At 45.0% G+C, this 20,921-nt stretch overlaps 1 protein-coding gene across 1 annotated transcript in view; it reads right to left on the reverse strand.

Moving 5' to 3' along the window:
- CELSR1 (cadherin EGF LAG seven-pass G-type receptor 1) overlaps positions 1–20,921 on the reverse strand; it is a 165,826-nt gene that overhangs the window by 39,238 nt on the left and 105,667 nt on the right. Inside the window, 9 exon segments of the mRNA XM_040544703.1 lie at positions 95–215; positions 1,966–2,107; positions 2,898–3,072; positions 3,431–3,544; positions 3,850–4,035; positions 4,477–4,643; positions 8,030–8,155; positions 9,454–9,617; positions 10,791–10,948. Of these exon segments, the coding sequence (XP_040400637.1) occupies positions 95–215; positions 1,966–2,107; positions 2,898–3,072; positions 3,431–3,544; positions 3,850–4,035; positions 4,477–4,643; positions 8,030–8,155; positions 9,454–9,617; positions 10,791–10,948 (1,353 nt within the window).

Consider the following 20,921-nt stretch of genomic DNA (forward strand, 5'->3'; position numbering starts at 1 on the left):
TGTATACTTTGCCTGGGTTGCTGCAGTTATTAGTGATGTAGTTACTTTTTAAGCTAAAGAATTTTTTTACTTCAGACTGCTGCTTTTTGCTTACCTTGCAGTGGCATTCCCCATTGGTCTTATTGCAATCAGGATCAAACCCTTTAGTAGTCTCACAATTACACGGACCGCAGATAGGATTTCCCCACCAGCCTCTGGGACAAGGCAAGTCAATCCTATAAAAGAAAATCACATCCAGAGAAAGTTCTTTCAAGATTCCTCTTAAAAGGTGGGAAAAAAGAGCTTTGGGCCAAATCTGCACTCAACTCCATCAGCTTATAAGGTGCAATGTATCTCACTGCAGCAGCCAACACTTTATATATATATATTTTTTTTTCACTCCAAAAAAAAAAAAAGATAAAGAATATCAGTTCTACAAAACCCTAGTGGGAATACTTCTCTAAAAGTTTTCAGGACCAGCTCCTCTTTGTAAGGGGTATATATCTATATGAGCAAATAAAATGTTCATTCCTCTTGGAGAGGGTGATAGCACCCACGTTGCCTCCTGGAAGCGGTCCCTGGTCCCACCAGCCCCGTGGCTGGGCACTGCTGGGGTCAGCACGGGCTGGGGCAGGCTGGACAGCCCATGCCAGGCTGTGCTAACCCTCCAGCAGCCCATGCCCTGTCCCTAACTTACCCGTCGCCACCAGCACAACCTCAGGCTGTGTTTCCTCAATGCTTTACACCTACGTGAGGGCTGCTGTCTGGTTCTGTCCCCTCCCCATGCATTCCTGCCCCATGGAGCAGGAAAAAGCAGGTACAGCAAGCCAGAGGCCGGGCATCAACCCAAAAGCTGAAACATAACCCTTGGTTTTGCTGGTTCTTTTTCTCCTGGATAAACTTCCGAGCAGGTTTGCCCCACAGCCACTGCTGGCAAGGATGCCCTGGGATGGGATGAGGTAGCGATCAAGGACCCTGATGGCTGGAAGTGCATCAAGAAGTAGCCTGAAGGATGATGCTGCCGAGGCTGCCCTCAGCAATAATGCAGAAATGAATCCCTTCCCTGCTGTTTGTCTACAGGGAGAAAAGCTGCTCGCTGTCTGTTCCAAAGACCACACTGCATTTTGTTGATGGTAATTGCTGGGCTTGTACTTCTATGCTTTATAATATAGAAAAAAAATCAATGCTGCACTTGACATGAAGTCAGCAGATAATGACAAGGGACTACTTCTCTTTGTTGCTAATCCAGAGGAGTGAAAGACGAATCTGGCAACAGCAATGTCAGTGTTTGCAAGCCCACACAACAAAAGGCAGAGGAAGAAGCTTGCAGTTTTCAAAGGGAAGGAAACAACATCACATGAGCTATTCCTAAACGTGTAGACAAATGCCCTTCATTTGCACATCATGAATGGCTCACATTAGAGCAAATCACAGTGCCATCTCGGGGATAGAGGAAGGCTGGTTGCTGAACGCTTATCTGAGACCAGGAAGCTGCAGATGAGGGAATCTGCACGTTTCCACCACACAGCAACAGGGCATAGACCTCCTAGGCTGTCCAGAAGACATGGATTTTTGCCAGCCCAGGGTCCAGACCCAAACTTCAAAGCCATTTTATGTGGCCAGGCCACCTAAGTGGGTGCATTGATCTGTGTGTGTAGGGGCAGCTGGAGGGGAAGCTCAGAGCCAGCTCTGGCCAAGCCTACCGAAAGGTACAGGTTAGAGGCCAAGCTGTGTAACGCAGCACAATTGGTCTAGCCCCCGAACTGCTCATGAAGGGAAGTGGCCCCTGAGTGTACGGAAGTTTGTCTGGTATCTGGGAAGAGAGCTCGGGAGCACCGAAGGACAGGGAGCCTGCAAATACCATCTACTATGAACACGTGAAGTAGAACAGGAAAGCTAACTGAAGCATAAAAGAAAGTGATGGACTGCTCCCTTAGGAGGAAAGGCAGCTGGGAGGATCAAGGAACCAAAGAATAATTCTCCTACTTGCTCTCGCAGTACTGCCCGTAGTAGCTCTGTCCACATTCGCAGGTGTAGCCATGGGATGAGCTAGGTTTGTGAACACACGTGGAGACATGCTCACATGGGTTCAGGTTACACACATCAACACAGTCTCTTCCAAAGTACCCTGGGGAGACAAGGTCATAAAATTACAGCAACCATTGTAATTTACGATTTGCATGTCTCTAAAAGACCATCTATTTTATGCTCATACACTAATAACACATCTTCAATAATCAGTAGATTCTCCCTGAGATACTGTCAGAAGAAGGTACTCTTTTCCCTCTCAGCAAAAAAATATAGTGGGCTGTTCTTTTCGACAGCCTGTTAACATGCTTGAGGCACCCTTGTGTCTCTGGTTCCCAGTTTTATATTCAGGGCATGTGTTACAAATAGTTTTGTATTCTCTCCCTGCACGTACGGGAGGTGACTGTGCAGGGTGCTGACAGCATGTGCTGGCTACATGCACCAAAACAGAGAAAACATTCAAAGTATCTCGATTAGGATGCAGGGTGTGAGACTGAAATCCAACAGCAGAAAAGGCTGGGAAAGAAAAAGGGAGAAAAGAAAAAGAAAAGAGAAGGGAAAGAAAAAGAAAAGAGAAGAAAAGAAGAAAAGGGGAAGTGCACAGAAAGAGCCCTTTGGACCAGAAACTGTCTTTCTGTTTGGTTGACACATTTCCTAGAACAAATGATCCTTAGCCCATGACTGTAGTTGCAAGGGTGGTACAGTAGGACAAAGAAAGATTGGATGCTGATTGGAAGGAGAAGAATCGCTAGATGAGCACCACCACCAGCAGCAGGAGGCTTGCAAAGTGCTTGCAAAGGATCCTGCCACGGCTGCTGCTTCTCTTCTGATGAGCACAGGGAGATGGGATCCAGCTCCTGTCTGAGTGCATGGGATGGTCAGTGGGTTACCTGGGTCGCACACGCAGGAGTAGCTGTCCCAGTCGTCGCTGCAGTAGCTGTGCTGGGGACACGGGTTGGAGTCACAGGGGTTATCCACTTCACAGCCCTCCTTCACATTGATCTTGATAGCCTGTTTCATGTTGAGCGTGGCTATATTTGTAGATGTCTCTCCCATTCTTACTCCCTGGTGACAGAAGACAATCATTTTTAACTTAGAGTTCTCATTCTGGATACAGTACTATGTGTTTCACTACTTCCATTAATCCTTGAGGATGCGTTTTACAGAAACATCACCTGATGAGCCAAAATCAGAGTTTTTCAAATGCTAGCCTTTGATTAAATCAAAGAAGCAAAAGAAAATGGATGTTGTCCTGTGAGACCAGATTTGTACCTGGGAAAGTGGGTGGACTTTACTCTTGATTCTTAGGTATTTTGATGAAGGAAACAAATGTTTGGGGAAGGATGAAAAAGAAAAACCTGCATTTTCATATAGGTGTTTTCTCAGAAGATCAACATTTGCCTCTATACTTCTCATTTCATACCTGCATACAGCCATAAAACCCCTGCTGAACAGAGATCTGGTCGCCAGAGACACCTCCCACAATGATGCTTTTCATTTTCAGTCCCGGTAGTTGATTTCCAATTTGCACAGTGCTCTGTTGAGGTAAAGGACAGTCGATAAGAAGCACTATCATCCTCTGCAACACGGACAGCTACTTTCTCTAGTGATGGAGTCAAGCAGTAGCTGACTGTACATTACGGAAAAAAATATTGAAGAAGTGAGGAGCTTGGACACCTGCATTTGTTCACAAGATATATAATCATTAGGTTTAATAAATTAATATAACTTTTTTAGGCACTAATCACTGCAGAACATCTCTCAGAGCATAAGTATTTGTCCACAGTCTCCTTACAAAATATTTCTGTAATGCTTAGTGGCAAAGCTATAATGCTGCTGTACCTGGTACATCCCATAGTCCAAGGACATGACGGCCAGGTACTTGATGTCTTTTCCATCTTTAGCACTCTTTAGCTCGATTAATAAATGATGCCATTCCCCATCACTGACTCGTGTTTGGGTCATCTTCAAACTAGCAACCTGGCTCAGGCCACTGTACACTTCAAACTGCACATAGTTGTTCAGTATCTGTTGGGAAAAAAATCATGTCTATTCTTTGCGACATATTTAGATTTGGTGGGACAGAAGGCAAGATAAAAAGCATTTCCTCAGAAAACCTCAAAGGAAAAGAATACAATAAAAAAGAGAACACTTGCAATAACTCCTTGTATAATTTCAGACACTCGGTTTCTAACTTACCTTACTGGGGGGAGAAGAGGGGGAAGACAACAGAGACACGTTCTTTTCATTTGTATTAATGCACACTACTAACTTGGTTTAGAAAACCTTAAACCACAGAATTTGAAGTTTAGAACAATCACAAGTAGAATGCTGAAGAAATCTTTTGTATTTACTGATGTACATTTAGCTGGGTGGACGAAGCTGTGTAGTTCATGTGTCCATATCCACTGATGAGGATGGGGGAGAATTTCTTAATACTCTTCCAAGCAAAAAAAGCTACATTTCTACCTGGATGTTGATCTTGGATGCTGCTCCAGCGTTTGCTTGCATTAACATGCCATTGACTTTCCGGGTTCTGAACATCAGCCCAATGTACCACGGCACAGAGATGGTAATGTCAAGGTCACTCCAAATGATGATGCTCTCTCCACTGAAACGCTGAGGAGAAGGCATTACTGTAAAACAAAAAACATGACAGAAACACTTTATATCCTTCAGGACAAAGGTTAAGAGTAGAAATAACGTGGTATCATGGTGGTGGCACGAGGCAGCACCTCCACACTGCTACTGCATTATACAGGCGAGAGATGTTCCTAGAAAGGTACGCTTCGGGATCTCTGCTGACAGATTTCTGCTGGTGAGTGGGTGGACAAAGCAGGAAATGCGAGGGCAACACTTGCTGCAGATGCTTTCAACATATCCTTGATTACCTGCTTCTAATTAACAGATTAAACGCAGAGGAAAAGGCTCTGAGGCAACAGGAAATATAAATTAATTATAAATACACCAGGGCCAAATTATTCAGCTGTCTCAGCTACGTGGTCGTTTTGCAGGGAGAAAGCTCTTGTGGAGTTACCAGAACCATCTGCTGTAGACATCCAGAGCTGATAGCTGAAGCGTTGCCCTGACGTCTAACCCTGCACGAACACGCGGTGGCTTTGGTGTGGGATCTGCAGTCAGGCAGCTCCCGACTGATGTCCTCCCTTCCAGGCATGGTGCGGCAGCTTTTTCCGAGTGGAAGCTGGCTCCTTCACCCCAGGATAAGTGCAGAAAGCCTCAAGAAATACCTGCTCAGGCTTCCACAAGCACTAGCAGGGGCATGGGGTGGGACAACTAAAGCTTGGCCTGGTCGTGAAATCCACACAGCAATTTAAAAGTTATCCATCGTACATAGATCAGAGACTCACAGAGGGGCTGAAGCTGGCAGGGCCCTCTGGAGGCCAGCTGCTCCAACCCCTGCCCAAGCAGGGACACCCAGAGCAGGCTGCCCAGGACCACGTCCAGGCGGCTTCTGAAGGTCTCCAAGGAGGAGACTCCACAGGTTCTCTGGGTAGCCTGTGCTAGTGCTCGGTCAGTAAAGAAGTGCTTCCTGATGGAAGCCGATGGTGACTTAGGGTGCTTGCAGACACCATTCCCTTCCCACACCTTCTCCCAGTTCCCCTCCGTTCCCTGGGGCCAGGGCGCACCTTCCCCTGCTTCTAAAACAGAAATCCCCGTCCCCCAGAGCTTTGGCCTCTGGCCTCACCCCACCTCTGGCCCTTCCCCGTGCCTGGGACCGAGGGGCTGCAGGGAGGGCTGGGTGCTTGGTGGTCTTCTGCCTGCAAAGAGTATTGAGTTATTATTGCCTTCACAGCAATGCCCAGACCCCCCCGAAGATGGGAAATGCTACTGCAGGAGGCACTCCTCAAAGGCACAACATAAAATAACCAGTTTCTGAAAAGCAGGCAATTGAAGAAGCTGGATTCTTGCCCTGCCAAAGCCATTGCTCACGGTGAGCCTGATGCAGATCTAGCACTGCCAGAGCAACTTAGGAAATGCATCAGCCAATCACTCCTACACAAGAATGTAATATGTTAGCTACAACTTTTTTTTTTTTAAAATAGCTGCCTAATAATAGCTAATATTATTAGGACCATTGGTCATATCTGAGCACCCAAATGAGCAATCTGAAGGCCAGAAGCATTGTACATCAGTGATTCCTCCTGACTTTCCCTTCATGCTCCTGAAATTTTGGTCACGTATCAGAAAAATTCATTTTTCCTTGTTTTGTGATTTTTCCTTTGGGACATTTTGCCCCACAAAATCATCAAAGAAGCAAGCGGCCTGCTGCCCTCAAAGTATTAGGGAAATAAATTGAGGCATCAGCAAGAATAAGGGGTTACAGAACGACAAGGAAAACGTGCAGGTCTGCACGGCACTGAATTTCCTGTTCAAATCTAAGAGGAGGACAGAAGAAATAAAATAACTGGCATGTGGTAGCACTACTCCCCATTTACTCCGGCACAGGCCACAGCAGAGTCAGGCCCTGGCATCCTCTCAGGAGACATCAGTGTGGGTTTGCACCAGAGACACCAACTCATCAAGTACTACATGACTCATGAAGGGAACACCAGAACTTCACTAACGAAGACACTTGACATGAGACACATGGGAAAATCAGATCTTCATACAAACCTGGAGAGCTCAAAATATTTGAGGAGCTTCTACAGAAAGCAGGTCTGCAGCTGGTGGCAGTAATAGTAGCTCTAGGCTCTGCGTGAGGTGGTAGATAGGAAGAGGCATCCAGCATCCCTTTCCCCCACCCCTCACCCTGCAGACCCTCATTTCTAAGTCAGAAAGCCAACTGTGTGCTCTGCCTGCAGCCCTCTCCTCCTAGGCTGCTGCTTCTCAGTCAAGGTGAGAACAATTTCAACCGTCTAGTTCTGGCTCTCTGGGTGAGGCATGGTGTGCTGAAGCGGTTTGCAAACATTGTGGCATGCGCAGCTCAGGTTGGAGACCTGCTATTCCAGGGTCCATGTCCTGTACAGTAATCAAGAATGTCTGTTTTGGGGTAGATACACCAAAAGAACAAATCCTTGCTCATGCTATAAACTATTCTAGATGGAGTTGCCAACCCTGGAAGTATTTAAGAGATGTGTGGATGTAGTGCTTAGGGATGTGGCTTTCTGGTGAACTTGGTAGTGTTAGGTGATGGTTGGACTGGATGATCTTGAGGGTCTTTTCCAACCAAAATGATTCTATGATTCTAAGTGTATAAGGGGGAAAATGGAAATGAAAGCCTACCATATAAGCCTCAGAGCAAGCATGGCCAGAATTTGTCCTGTTTCTTGGAAAGTCATGTCTAGTTGAAGCAGGCTGTCTTTCTTGTAAGCCTCCAGTGTAAGGGACTCCAGAAGAGTGACCCTCCACCAGACGTGGTGGTGCTGCCTTAGAGCGGGCAGCCCACTGTGGCACTGACCCCACGGTTCCCCTCATGCAGGCTCCTCCTCGTTTCCTTGGGAAGAAACTACCTGCGAGTTCTTGATGCCCTATAAAACACACCTGCAGCTCCTTCCGCATCCCATATTAATGAGGTTTTACACACACGCACACAATGTGTTCAATCAAAGAAAAACCCAGTAAAACTGAAAGTGCTGGTGCTCAGCAGAGACGGCCTTCTTGCCAAGGAAGTGGTGATTAAAAATGCACATTCAACCCCGGTCTGAGTCAAAGCCTAATAAAATCAGCAGGATTCTTTCCAGTGATTTAAGGGGGCTTAGGATCAGGCATTTTTACTATAAACAAATTACTAAATACTGCCAAGTGCTGTGGAACTCCTTTGGTCTTGTAAATAAATCAATGAAAGCTGCTGTTACTCATGACAGTAAGTCAGCTATCATATTTACTGTAGAGGTGATCTCACGATCATTTCAAATAGACAAGAGGTGATTTTCAGTCTCAATTGCAATCTTCTGTTACCTATCCCTTAAACATCACAGCTGGACATACATGCTCTGAGATGTCAATGGCTGGTAACGAGACGTGTGCACAGGACTTCACACAAGGGGCCCCTGCGTCCTACCTTGCTCGCAGTTCTTCCCCCCGTACCGTACGGGGCACTCGCAGATGTAGGTGTTCCACTTGTTGACGCACGTGCCTCCGTTCTGGCACCAGTTGGCTTCGCAATAGTTCCTCTGTGCTGCACAGCCTGGAATTCAGGAAAATGGTTACTTTGCGTGGCTTTAGCAAAAAAAGGGCTCTGGATGATTGACTGTGTCTGAGTTTCTTTGCAAAAAGCAGACACAACCACTACAGCGTTTTATTTATTTATTTAAATATATTTGAAGTCAGTGAAGCAAAGTGTGGATGGCAAAAGTTTTCATGAGCTGGGCAAGTGTAACATTCATAAAGACAAATCTATCAATGGCTATTCAATACAGTCACTGAGCTGTAAATCTCTGGGTGGTAAGAGAAAATTTGGGGCACATATCTGGCCACCACTGCTGGAGACAGCCAGGTAGACCAGCGCTGTGACTCAGCACCATGATTCTCAGTTTACTGTCATGTAACCAAGAAACCAGCGTGTAGTGTTACAGAGAGGAGTAACACTATTGTAGGTCAATGTTTTAGACCATGTGGGAACATGCTTTGAAATGAGGAAAAAGAAATCCATCCTAAAGAAAACATTTCTTTTGTCATGCCCTTCCTGTTGTATATTTCCACAAGATAAAAAATTGTGTTTAATTAACATTAGAGACATGAATGTTAAAAAAAAAAGCTCCAAAACAAAATAGTAAATTTAAGCTTATGCCACAACTTCCTTCTTAATCCATGATCTGTGCAACATACCTACAAGAACCAAAATTTAGGTCTTAACATGGACCTGCAGCAGGGTGGGAGGAAAGGACTTGCCATTCTTCTGTGTAAGAGACATTTTTATGTTGATGACAGCATTTTGTATAGGAGCTAACCCTCATCATTGATCCAGAGACTAGAAACCAAACCAGAAACTCCAACAGGCTGCTGCATGAAGCAGGCTTCACATTTGAAGGACTGCAGAATTTGACTTACAGGATAAACTTAATTTATGAAATAATCATTACAAACATTGCCTTTTTCGTGAACTAATCCCATTGGCTTTCAGAGCAAAGTAACATTGAAAAGGTAATTAAAAAAAAAAAAACAAAAAAACAAAAACATAAGAGGAGTAAATTCCCTGTGCAAATTCCTGAGTGAAACTCATAATGATGCAGAAGGTTTAAACAAGCCCAGTCCTTTTCTGCATGCCACTTAATCCTTTAAGTGTGCGCTATGCCACAGGCTACTGTGCGTGTCCTTGGCACAGGCACTGACCGCACCTTGATCAAACAAATAAGGTGTGTTGAGCAGGTCTGGCTGAAGCTATGCCAGTGAGGGGGCCCCTTGAAATGCTGAAATGCTTTTTTATATACAGCTATGGCAGAGAGCTTCCTCCTGTTGACTTTTTAGGTTCTTGGTTGTTCATACCTGGCAGCGTCCCATTATTGGCGATGTAGCTGGCCATGTCGATCGGCTTGCTGTCAATAGAGAGGTTCCTCATGCAGCCGATAAACTGCCTGTTGTGCACCGGGAAATCTTCTGGCAAGTTTGGGACCCCACCAAGCAAAAGAGGGCCAGTCAGGTCCAAAGATCTGAAGAAACAAAGAAATGGGTCACTATTTCCTGCACACAATTTGTTTGGTTTTCTTCCTTATCCTACCGTTTCCATAAGCACATCGGAGATGGTGAGTTTACTCGTGTTGCCACACAACTCCCTGTGCTACATCAGCGCTTTCAGAGTTGATCAAGCGACCTTCTGGTAAAACAGCTGATCTCAGTGACAGTGCAGAAACACCATAACCTGTAATTTAGGAGTTGGTGGATGCATATAGAATCCAATGACCTGTTTCTAATAGCAGAGGAAGAAAATGAAAATGTGGAAGAAAATTATGGGAAAATGTGCAGCCATGGGACAGTTCTTTCTGACTCCAGTGATCCAAGAGCTGGCTTATAGTCTGCAGCGAAAGGGCTGAGGTGCTGTAGATTTTAATATAGTGACTTCATTACTCTACAGTGCCAACCCTTTTTAAAATCTTCTGAAGATCTTAGTCTTCATAACATTTGGTGGAAGTAGGTTCTGCTGACCGACTCCACAGTGTATAAAAAGTTTATCATTTGGTCAGTTTGAATTACCCTTAATTTTTACGATGTTACCTCCTCTTAGGATTTTAGAACAGCATATGCATATCAATGGCCTTTCTGCTATCATTCATTATTTTATACACCTACTATGTTGCTTGCTATCCATCTCCTCTTCAGACTCAACAGTAATAATATTTTTTGGTCTTTCCTCACAGGAAAGCTTTTTTTTTTTTTTTTTAATACTGAATGATTTTTTCTGTGCCTCCTTTATTTCTATCTCCTTTGAAGATAGGACTGTTAACTTAAATGATGTAAGTAATAAGCTCTTCAGCAATCCCCTTCCTAATAATGTGTAACATTTTATTTGCCCTGCTCTCTGAATGTTCATACTGAGTAGATAATTTTGGGAGACCATCCACACTATTTTCCAGTTCTTTTTGTTGCATTTTACAAGTAATTTAGGCACATGTCTGTACCTACGTGAAATCGTGCATTCCACCCAGTGTGCGAACGCTTGCAGTAGCCTCCACCAAATTTCATTTGCTGAACTAAAACTTGTAATTTTTTCTTGTTAAGTTGTATCCCTTTTTCTAACTTAATTTGTTTGGCAGTTAACCTTGTATTGTTGACTCTCCCTTGGAAGAACAGAATGAGTGGAAAACATGGATATAGGAAATCCTTACTTCTTTGAGCCAGTCTGAGTCCCCTGGGCAGCACAGGTGTAGTTTCCGATGAGGCTCCCGAAGCGCACGGCCACCGCTGTGTCGCAGTCATCCACAGTCACCACTGCCACCTTCTCCCCCGAAGGCCCGTGGGGAATTCCTAATCGCCCAATGTTGGGCTTCAAGAAGCAAATGGCACATGTCACACAGCGCTATATACACACAGGATTTAAACGCTGGTTCAGCCAGCTCAACAACATACTTCTTACTCTCAAAAAGGGACTAAAATAAGATGTGTAAATGAAGCAGCAGAAGCTAAGTTGACCTATGAAATCGAGGCAAGAAAAAAACACAACAGACGGATGACTTTATAGGGTTCATCCACGCCCCATGTGATACACAGCATGGTCAGAAGTGGCCTCAGTCTTTGCCGCTACTGAACCACTTTGGCCCAAATCACTTCAAAAGGGTGCTTTCTTACTTCTGCTCAACAAACTCTAATAAATTCTGTTCATTTTGCAGCTCTTCGCCTCAAGTGAATGAAGGCACTTCATTTTTAACATCGTTTCTGCCTGAAGACATGAAGATGTAAAGTGATGTAATACCACAAGGGAGGTCATCCTCACTTAAACCAGGTTTTCCCTGAAGGGGATACTATGCCAGAGCCACCAGAAACTGAGCGCGGGTTCCAAAATAAGGCTGTAGTAAAAGATTGTCCGATGAGTGGGAGGGACCAGTCATCCGAAGGAAATTCAGTGATTGCAACAGATAGGGAAGCCTATGGGACCGAGAATCCAAACCCAATCAACTCCACCACAAGCACATCCTTCATCGCTGGTACACATCCCTTAATTTCCCAGTGGAGGGGCACAAGCTTTACCCCAGCATGACTGATGGGAGGGCACATCTGCTACCCAGAAGCTCAACAGCTGCCACCTCTCTGGTGGAGAGATGCACCGCTATGGTTAAAAAAGGGACCACGTATATACAGCACATATGTATATACAGCATATATGTATATACAGCAGCGTAATAGCCTTAGTGAAGAGCTAAGAAATTGTACAAGAAAACTCTGTCATGTTTAGTGTTTGTAGAGAGCTTCAGAGTCCTAATCGACCACTGGTACGGGATCTCTCAGGACTTTTTAGGCAAAAGAGAAGCAATGAGCTGAACTTCCCTGCCTTTGCTGCTGTTCCTCTATGGACAAAGGGACACCTCACAGGAGTGAAATCACCAAGATCTGACCCAGACATGCAGCATAACCAAAAGCCAAGAGATATTTTTATCATGTGTTGATCAACAAAGCTTGTAACCATATGAAAATGGAAGATGGCTAGGCATTACACTCTAGTTTGCTGTACACTCACTTCAAAACACATACAGCTCAATTGCGTACTGAAATCCCTTATTTCTAGAGCAAACAGGGAAGCAGCAAGGGGATAAAAACCTATTCTTACTGCTTCAGTTGTACACACAGAAATTTATTAAAATACTTAAAATCATGTCATCACTGTAAAGAGATACAGATTTATTTTTAAGGGTAATTATCCTAATGTATAAAAAATTTTTAAAAGGATATTTCCTGGTGTCAATTCCAGTTGGAAAGCATTTTCCATTTCCTCTACCTAATGTGAACACACAGTCTGGCCGTTATACAGTATAAGGTTTTGACCCCTCCTAATTGATATTAAGGCAGATTTTATTTTTCCAATACTCCCTTTGTTGCTGCCTAGCTTGGAAAGACAGGAAGCATATGTAGTTGCAGTGCTGAAAATATTATTGTATGCAATGATGGAAATGTTAGAGAGCAGCTTTTCAAAGCAAATGAAAAAATACTTAAAAAATCAACTAGCCGACGGGCAAACTTTCCCTTCCAAAATTAAAATGTTTACATTCTGGGTGCTACTTCTATTCATTCAGAGGAATGATTTGATTAACATTCATGTTCTCTTGCTTCACTGAAATAATCTATTGTTTCTTACATGGGAGCCTTGATAAAGGGAGGGTATTTATTCTCGCAGCAGGGGGGATCTGCCCAATGTTAATCAAGATTGCAACCTGATGAGACTCATCGGTTTGCAGCTGCTCCTTCACAGTCAAGTAGTTGCAGTGGCAAATGGATTTTTTTCTACTTTTATGTAACATCAAAATTGCAAAGCTTTTCTCTAGATGTTGACTGGTAACTGCAGTGCAGGCCTCTGGCATCTGATGACCACACAGAACCACAAGATGAAGCAAAGTAAATGGGTTATTCAAGTGAACAAAAACAGACCCGCATGCAGTTCAAACCACCCTTAGTTCAAACATGTCATAATTTTCCGACCATGTTAAAAGACCCATTTGATAGAAAGGGCCAGAAATTCAAGAATATGTTGCTGGGAAAGGAAAGAGATTCTCTGAGTGATTTCATGTGAGCTGGACTTTTTTTTTTCGTTTATATGTCACAAGTACTACACCACTCATCTTTTCAGCCCCTAGCTTAGGGAATACTTTATAACTTAAGTAATGTGAATAAAAATAAAAAGCTGGAATGGACGGAGCCTAAGTTAGGAGCTCCTGCAGTACTGAATCATGAAACTGATTTTATTCATTTAATATTTTGATTAATACTAAATGTACATTTTTTTTGGTAATTGAAAGGATATTTAGAGTATCATGCATAAAAAAAAAAAAAAGAGTCACTTTGAATATCTGAGTCCTAGAAAGAGAATTAATCACACATTACGAAACTTGGGATCTAATGACAAGAATTTCTACTGTAAGCTTAGAGATCGTCAGCTATAAATGATGAAAAGTATGCAAGAATTAACTGTATTAATTGGCTACAAAACAATTAGGAACCATGGTGCGATTAAAATGTAAGAGGCAATGCAACAGTGGGTTGTTGCAAGGACGGGTATTAGGCAAATTTTATGACAATGAATAGCAGAGAATGTTGTGGATAATTTTGAATTCTTTTATTAAAAATAACTTCAAACTAGAGCAGATGCAAAGTAAAGGCTGAGGAAGGGTTTTGGAACCGAGAAGACTATCACTGCAATGGACACGGTACAAGAACAAATGGGTAAAATATGCCCTTGCGTAACATAGGCTGGAAATCACCAGGTGATGCCCAGCCATCAGAGGGGTCATCTTTGGGAGAGTATCAGGGGCAAAAATGATAAAAAAGAACTTGTTTGTGGTTATAGGAGCTGGTGTTAGCAGAGGACTGACCTATGGTCGTAAGAAAATAAATCATAGTAATTAATACTTGGAAAATGCACAAGAAAGTGAATTCCCAACACTAAATGACAGTACAAATATCTACATTTCAGGCACGAGCTTTGCTTCTGTGCAATACAACTGGAGCAAGACTGATCCCAAACAGTAGGAACAGCTAACACAAACCAGCATTAATTCACACTATTATTTTCTGGAAATATGTTCAAGGAATTAAAAGCCAGACTTTCATCTGGGTACTTAGCAGTCCTTTCTGCCTGTCAGACTCATCTCCTGAAGCACCATGCCCCCGAAAAGGCAAGTTTCATTAGCTGTGCCAGTTCTGCACTCATGAGTAAATGTTCAGTGTGGTGTACAGGAATTTACCAGCATGACCCCCATTAATAGCAATGCAAGTCATGTAACTAAGTTCCTGCTCATGGAGCTGAAAATTTACCTTGTGCTGCCTACCCCTAAAGACTGCCTTTTAATTTAGCACTTGTCCAGAAAGAGGTTGGGATTCAAACTTCAAAGACCACATGCTGTAAAAGCAAGTAGCAAGCAGAGGAACCAAACAGTGCCAGAGAGAGAACTGGGTCTCACTTAAACAAACTATGAAAGAAATGTACTCCTCCTGGACTGGGGGAAAAAAAAAAAGGCAACCCTGAGTGTTGCAGAATTTTATCACCATCATGTGTGTAATGATTCTTCAAACATTCAGCGTATAGAATCATAGAATCAGAGAATATCCTTGTGGGAAGGGACACAGAGTCCAACTCCTGGGCCCGCATGTGTCCGAGAGCGTTGTCCAAATGTTTCTTAAACTCCAGCAGCTCGGTGCTGTGCCCACTGCCCTGGGGAGCCTGTCCCAGTGCCCGACCACCCTCTGGGTGCAGAACCTTTCCCTAACACCCAGCCTGACCCTCCCCTGTCCCAGCTCCATGCCGTTCCCTCGGGTCCTGTCGCTGTCCCCAGAGAGCAGAGCTCAGCGCCTGCCCCTCCGCTCCCCTCGTGAGGGAGCTGCAGGCCGCCATGAGGCCTCCCCTCGGCCTGCTCTGCTCTGGGCTGAACAAACCCAGGGACCTCAGCTGCTCCTCATACGTCTTCACCTCTAGGCCCGCCTGTATGTATAGCCAGGGCATCCCATATTAAAATCTGCTGCATTGACACCTATGCTTGCTTCTCAACTACATACAGAGTCTTTTGTCAAAGTGAAAGAAGCAGGGCCCTGACACATGAAGGAAGCCCCTACGTTTCTCTTTTTCTTTAAAACAAGATGAACCATATTTATGTTTCTCAAATTATGGCAATAAGTACATAAAATTGTAAACAACAACATGAAACTTAACTTTCTCTCTCCAAGCTTTCAGGAAGGAGATTAGCAGTTCTGATCTATGGGTGGGTAATCTCAAATTTTAGGTCTAATGCATGGCATTCTCCCAGGCCCAAAGTCACAGGAATGACAGTGTCCCAGGATGTCTTGAAAACAGCAGCATCCTTCCCAACCAGAGCAGAGTTAACCGTGAGATGTCCCACACGTCTTCTGGCCTCAGTGGTGACCTGGAGGGACAACCTTCTCAAGCTGCGAAGGTGATGCAAGTCCCTTGGCTGCTGACATGGCCACCTGGGGGATTTCCTGTGGTTGCAGTTGGTGGCGGAGCGAGAGAACGCCACCCCAAAGATATTTCACTAGAGATGCCAAATCTGATTTTAGTGAAACCCAAGGATGGAACAATGAACTGTTTTGACTTTCTCCCACAATTTCAACAGAAAGAAACACACGTAGATTCTCACAGGTGCGTGTAAAATGCTGGGAAGCTTCATCTGTGAACTTGCTTTGTATAAATGGAGACCGGAGAGAGGAGAGAAGGTCATCAAAACACATCTGTTTAGAGTTTGTGCATCTACTGCACAAACCTACTCCCATTCCACTTAAAATATCACAGAGATATTCTGATTCATCTCAGTTTCATTTGGATCTTCTGTTATTTTAAAGTAAATATTTAAACTGCTGAAGCCCACAGAGTTACTTATTAAGGATACAGATGATCTAATAATGCATAGTGAATGGAAAAGACATACAGATTAATGGATAATGGAAGCCTTGTCTTATATGCTTAACAATTATATTTTTATATTATAAGTAATACTTTTTTTCAAAAGCCATGATGCAAAATGTTGGAGAGATTTAAGCAAATAGTCCAATCTTTGGTCAATTTATTTTTAATTAAGCCAGACTAGATACTGTAGATGTAAAAATATTGCAAAGTGCAAATGTTTGTTTAGTTAATCAGCTGCAGCAATGAGGATTAAGTGTCTGGATCTCACCTTGTATTAGTTAATCCGCAAGATACTAGGGCTTTCCCGAGGGTCTCACAAATCTCTAATCCACCAGGAACATCTTCTTCCAAATTCCTAGTTCCAGTCTCACACAAAAAAATTACCATTTGAATTTTTGCAAGGATGGGAAGAAGGATACTAGAGCATTTTTGTCACCTACAGGGGAGTGTTCCAACTTCATGGATATTTCCTGTACTCAGACTCTAAGCTGTGCTCTCTGGTCCGAGCCTCAGCCACGATTACTTCCGTCTGCTTCAGCCACCCCATTGAGACTATTGAAGGAGCTGACAGCAGAGGAGAGGACTCAGTAGCAATCTGTAAATGTGGCCAAGAATTTGAGAACACAATAGGAACTCTCGAAAGCGAGACCCCACTGATCTAGCAATGCTTGGCATCAGGAGACCTGTTTTTCTCAGAGGACAGATATGTCCCCGTGCTGTAAGTACTGCCTTTCCTTAGCTCACTGTACACATAAAAAAAAATCTGTTTTAGAAAGCTGGTTTTTTATCCAAATGCTTTGTGTGCCATGGCTTAATATGCAGAGCTTGCCTTGTTTGTCTTTAAATAAGTCCAAATCTGTAAAAAGAAAAGCCATCCTGAAGTCAGTGCCAGCCTTTCAGTGTTTCCAAGAGTTTGCTTACTGGACAATAAGTTACCCTTCTGTTTTTGTTAATCAGTAGCTAATGATTTATTGACTGTTAGGAGTGGTTAAAGGTTAAAAAGAATCTGTTTCCTAGCTATTTTTAATACAAAACAACACTCCTCTGCATTGCTAACGTGCTGGTTCAGCCCCCAAAACCCGGTGGTGCTCAGTGCAGAGCACCTCACGCTCACACCCTCTGGGGCTTTTTTCGTCCCAGAGCCTCCAGCTACAGCCATAATGGGGGAAAATGGAGCCAGTGGCAGGAGGGATGCTGCTGTCGGGTCTGTCCCCCCTCGCTGGCTCCCTGGAGCTCATTAGGCAGCCCGCCAGCCCCCCGGCTCCTTCATTAACCCTCCGGCCCCTGCTCTGCTATCCAGCGCCTGGAAGGGAGCGAGCCTCCCTGATTCCCAGGCGATGCCGTGCTGCTTCAGTGGTCAAAAAGCTCATTAACTGCCTGCCGCCATGGCCTGCCTGGGCCAGCGGCCCGAGTCCAGCCCCCACGAGGAAGATAAACAAATAAACAAGCAGGAAAAAAACAAACGCATCGGGCAGCAGCAGGCAATGCAGGGAGGAGAGGCTAGGAAATGCCACAGAAGCTTAGTGCCGGGATGTGAACTTTTCTGATCAGTCGGGAAACTCCAAATTAGGCTAGATTAAGAGACACCATTAATGTTAATCTCTGCTTTTTTTCAAGTTTCCCCCTAGAGATTTCCAAAGCAACTTTAAAATTAGCTGGTGTGAAGAACAGAAAATCTCTTACACACATCCACTGGATCCCTCCTGATTAGTCACCAGGGAAAAGCAGGCTGCATCATTTCACATAAAACCCTTCTTCCTTTGATGTATGTATCCCCTTTACTCCCTGAATATTTTAATGGCATTTCTTTATACAAACTTGGCTCAAGTCTGTAGAGAAACATGAGAGCCTGTGACAGTGAAAAGGAAAACCCCAAAGCTTCCCATCAGTGAGTCAAAAATGCAAATCCTGAAAAGCCACCAGACCAGTTCCTTTTCCTAGACAAACTCCCTGCAACACCGGTAGCCCGGATCCAGGCTGGGCAACAAAGCCGAGCAAGTTTTGCTAGACTGATTTGTTATCTCCTTCCTGGCTGCATCCAGAAGCTAAGGTGAGTGGTGGTGCCCAACAAGCTGCTGCTCTCCTGGTGGTACAGCAGGGATGGGGAGCAGCCTTCCCATCCCACCAGGCATGTCCCACCACGTGGCAATGGCACGGTGCTTCGCGGCAGAGCTGTGAAAAGCCACGGGTACCTGCACACAGCATCCAGCAGTGCACCTTTACTCCACGGTGTAACCAGCATCTTCACAAAGAGCATACAGCTCCTGCCAAGGGCAGGCTCTTGGATTTGACTCATTTTGGCCATGTCAGCTGCAGTGCTGATGGGAAGAAGGAGACTTCCCAGTCTGAAATGGAAATTTTATTCTCCTATTTGTATTACTAGATGCTCCTCAGCTCTTTGATGCTGAAGCAGCGAGGCAGCAAGGACCTGTTTTGGCTGCCAAGAGACCTTGCCCACCCCTCAGACAACATCCAGCTTGCCGCGTGGAAGACACCAACCACTGTGTTGCTCTGCTGCAGGCCCCCTTGTCTGTCCTCCATGGCCCTTTCCTCCTCCCTGGACTGCCCTTTTCCTCTGCCCCCTCCTGCTCTCTGAACCCTTTTTCTGCTTTTTCCTTCCTCCCTCCCTTCCACATGTGTCTCCTGCAGCTTTGCTCTCCTTCACGTGCTCTCCTCTCCCGCTTCAGCAAACCCTTCCTCAGTCGCCACTTGTCCCTATGCCAGAACACTACTCCCAAACATTTTTGGCTTTATATAGATACAGCATTTTTTATACCTTAATTTTGCATCCAGGATGCAAACGTTATTGCTCTCAGAGTGCAGGAAACACCTAGAAATAGCACAACATGCCAGCCAACCCCTTCCCCTTAGCCTTGTCCCTGGGGACACCTTGCCAAGCGTGCTGCAGCTCCGTGTGGGTGACGGGGACACAGATGGGTCCATCCCAGGGGTCCCACACTGCTGCGTGGGCTGCCCCCAGCTCTTCTTGGTTAGGGTCTCCCAGACCCCTGAGTGCCCGGGTAATTGCAAAGCCCTGCTTCCCCTCACTCCACAGACAGACGCAAAATACCTGAAAAGTTCACCGTGAATCAGCGAGTTACTGTAGATTTAGTGTGTGATTAAATGGAGATAGCAGTGCACTTCAAAGCCCTTGCACCAAATTCCTGAGGTGCCATTTCAATGACTCTGCTAGAAACAGCGTGCCATGCTAAATCGGTGTTTCACCCCCTCCAAAACAGAAGAGAGGGTGAAAACGCTCCTTTGCAACAATAAAAGGCGCAGGGGCATTTTCTGAAAGAACAGCATATTTGCTCTGAAACACAAGAGCACAAAACGGTGTTTGGGGATGGGAAATGGTTGTAACTGCAGGTGCAACTCTAATGGCAGGAGCGCAAACCTGTCAAACCTGGAGGAAATCATGCAGTGCCACAGCATCAGCGAAACCAGAACCAACTGCCCCCACCGCTGAATGTCCCTTGGTACCCCTGCCACACGTCCCCTGTCCCTGAAGCTGGCTTTGCAGAAGAGCTCAGCTGGCCGGCCTGCACAGCAAGCTTTCCAGCAGTCCTCAAGGCCTGATGATTAAAGACCCTTCAGACTGTGCCACCCTCCCACCTCCTCAGCTTTCAGAGGAGCTGAAAATCACCATTTGGGGAGGTGCCCCTAAACCTCTGAGGAGTTGCGTGGTGTGGAGGTGGCGGGCAGCTCGAGCTAACCAGGCTCACGGAGGGCTGCCTGGTACCAGATCTCCCAGGGCCAGAAAGCCCAAAGCCCTGGGTGAAGCCACACAGCCGAGACCCAGCCAGGGGGAGAAGAGGACCCAGGCCTTGAGCTCTGCTTGGTTTTGACTTGGAGGCCCGGTCCATAACGCCACGCTCTGTGTGAAGACCCTGGGGAGCGCTTCTGAAAAAGTTAATTTTATATGCAGATGCGAAATTGCTGCCAAAACAGGTATTTTCAGGTGTCGTTTGCAAATTCTGCAGGAATAATGCTTCAAAAAGCACGCAGGGGAGAGAAAGACAGGAAAGCTTTCGGTACTGGCCTGGCGCACTGCTTGCCTAACAGCGCAGGAGATTTCTCCGAGCTGTTACAGATAGCTGAGCCATTCGGGGCTGGGGAGCAGGACACACTTTGCATTTCAATGACCTCCAAATGACTTTCACTGCTTTACACTTTCATTTCCTGAGACACAGCTTTAGAGGCGAGTTATTTGTTATTTTGTGTCAAGACAATGGAATGTCGCTCTGCAGCCAAGCCCCAGTTTCCTTTCTCAGGTATTAATCACTTTTCACTTACACTTTACCAGAAAAAAAAAAAGAAAAATCAACAAAAACAATTACTACTAATTGAAATCTGCACGAATAAATATCCTGTTCTGCAAGGGCAGATCGGATACCCCCTGTTATACCCACCAAAACCTGCAAGGGCTCTGCAGCCATGTCAGAGCAGGACCAAGAAAAAGTAAATATCAGCCAGGCGGCCCTGTAGTGATTTCCAGGAGGCGTTAGGTGTGTAGGAAAGGTTGCAACCAGCCAGCCCAAGTCCTGCTGAGGGAGCGTTAGGTGCACGTGGAGGAACATAAGGCCAGCACAACCCTACAGCAACGTTTCTCCTGCCTTCCCGGCTCTTGCCTTTCCCACCTGCAGCACTGCAGGTGGAGCTCTGGATGGGTTTTCACAGAATCCTGCTGCATTTCATGGATGAAAGGGACTAATTTTATTAGCTTCTCATGCTTTTGGCTTCTACAACCACAGAACCGGTGAGTCCTGCCTCAACAACATGGCTTCACCCGAGCTAAAATATTCCCTAAGAAAGGGAAATGCTGACTCTATTTAATGACTTCAAAGGCTGGTAAAACCACCAGAAGTTTGGGCAGATAACCCTGCAGATTATA

The sequence above is a fragment of the Cygnus olor genome, chromosome 1, assembly GCF_009769625.2.
Source record: "Cygnus olor isolate bCygOlo1 chromosome 1, bCygOlo1.pri.v2, whole genome shotgun sequence".
NCBI lineage: Eukaryota > Metazoa > Chordata > Aves > Anseriformes > Anatidae > Cygnus > Cygnus olor.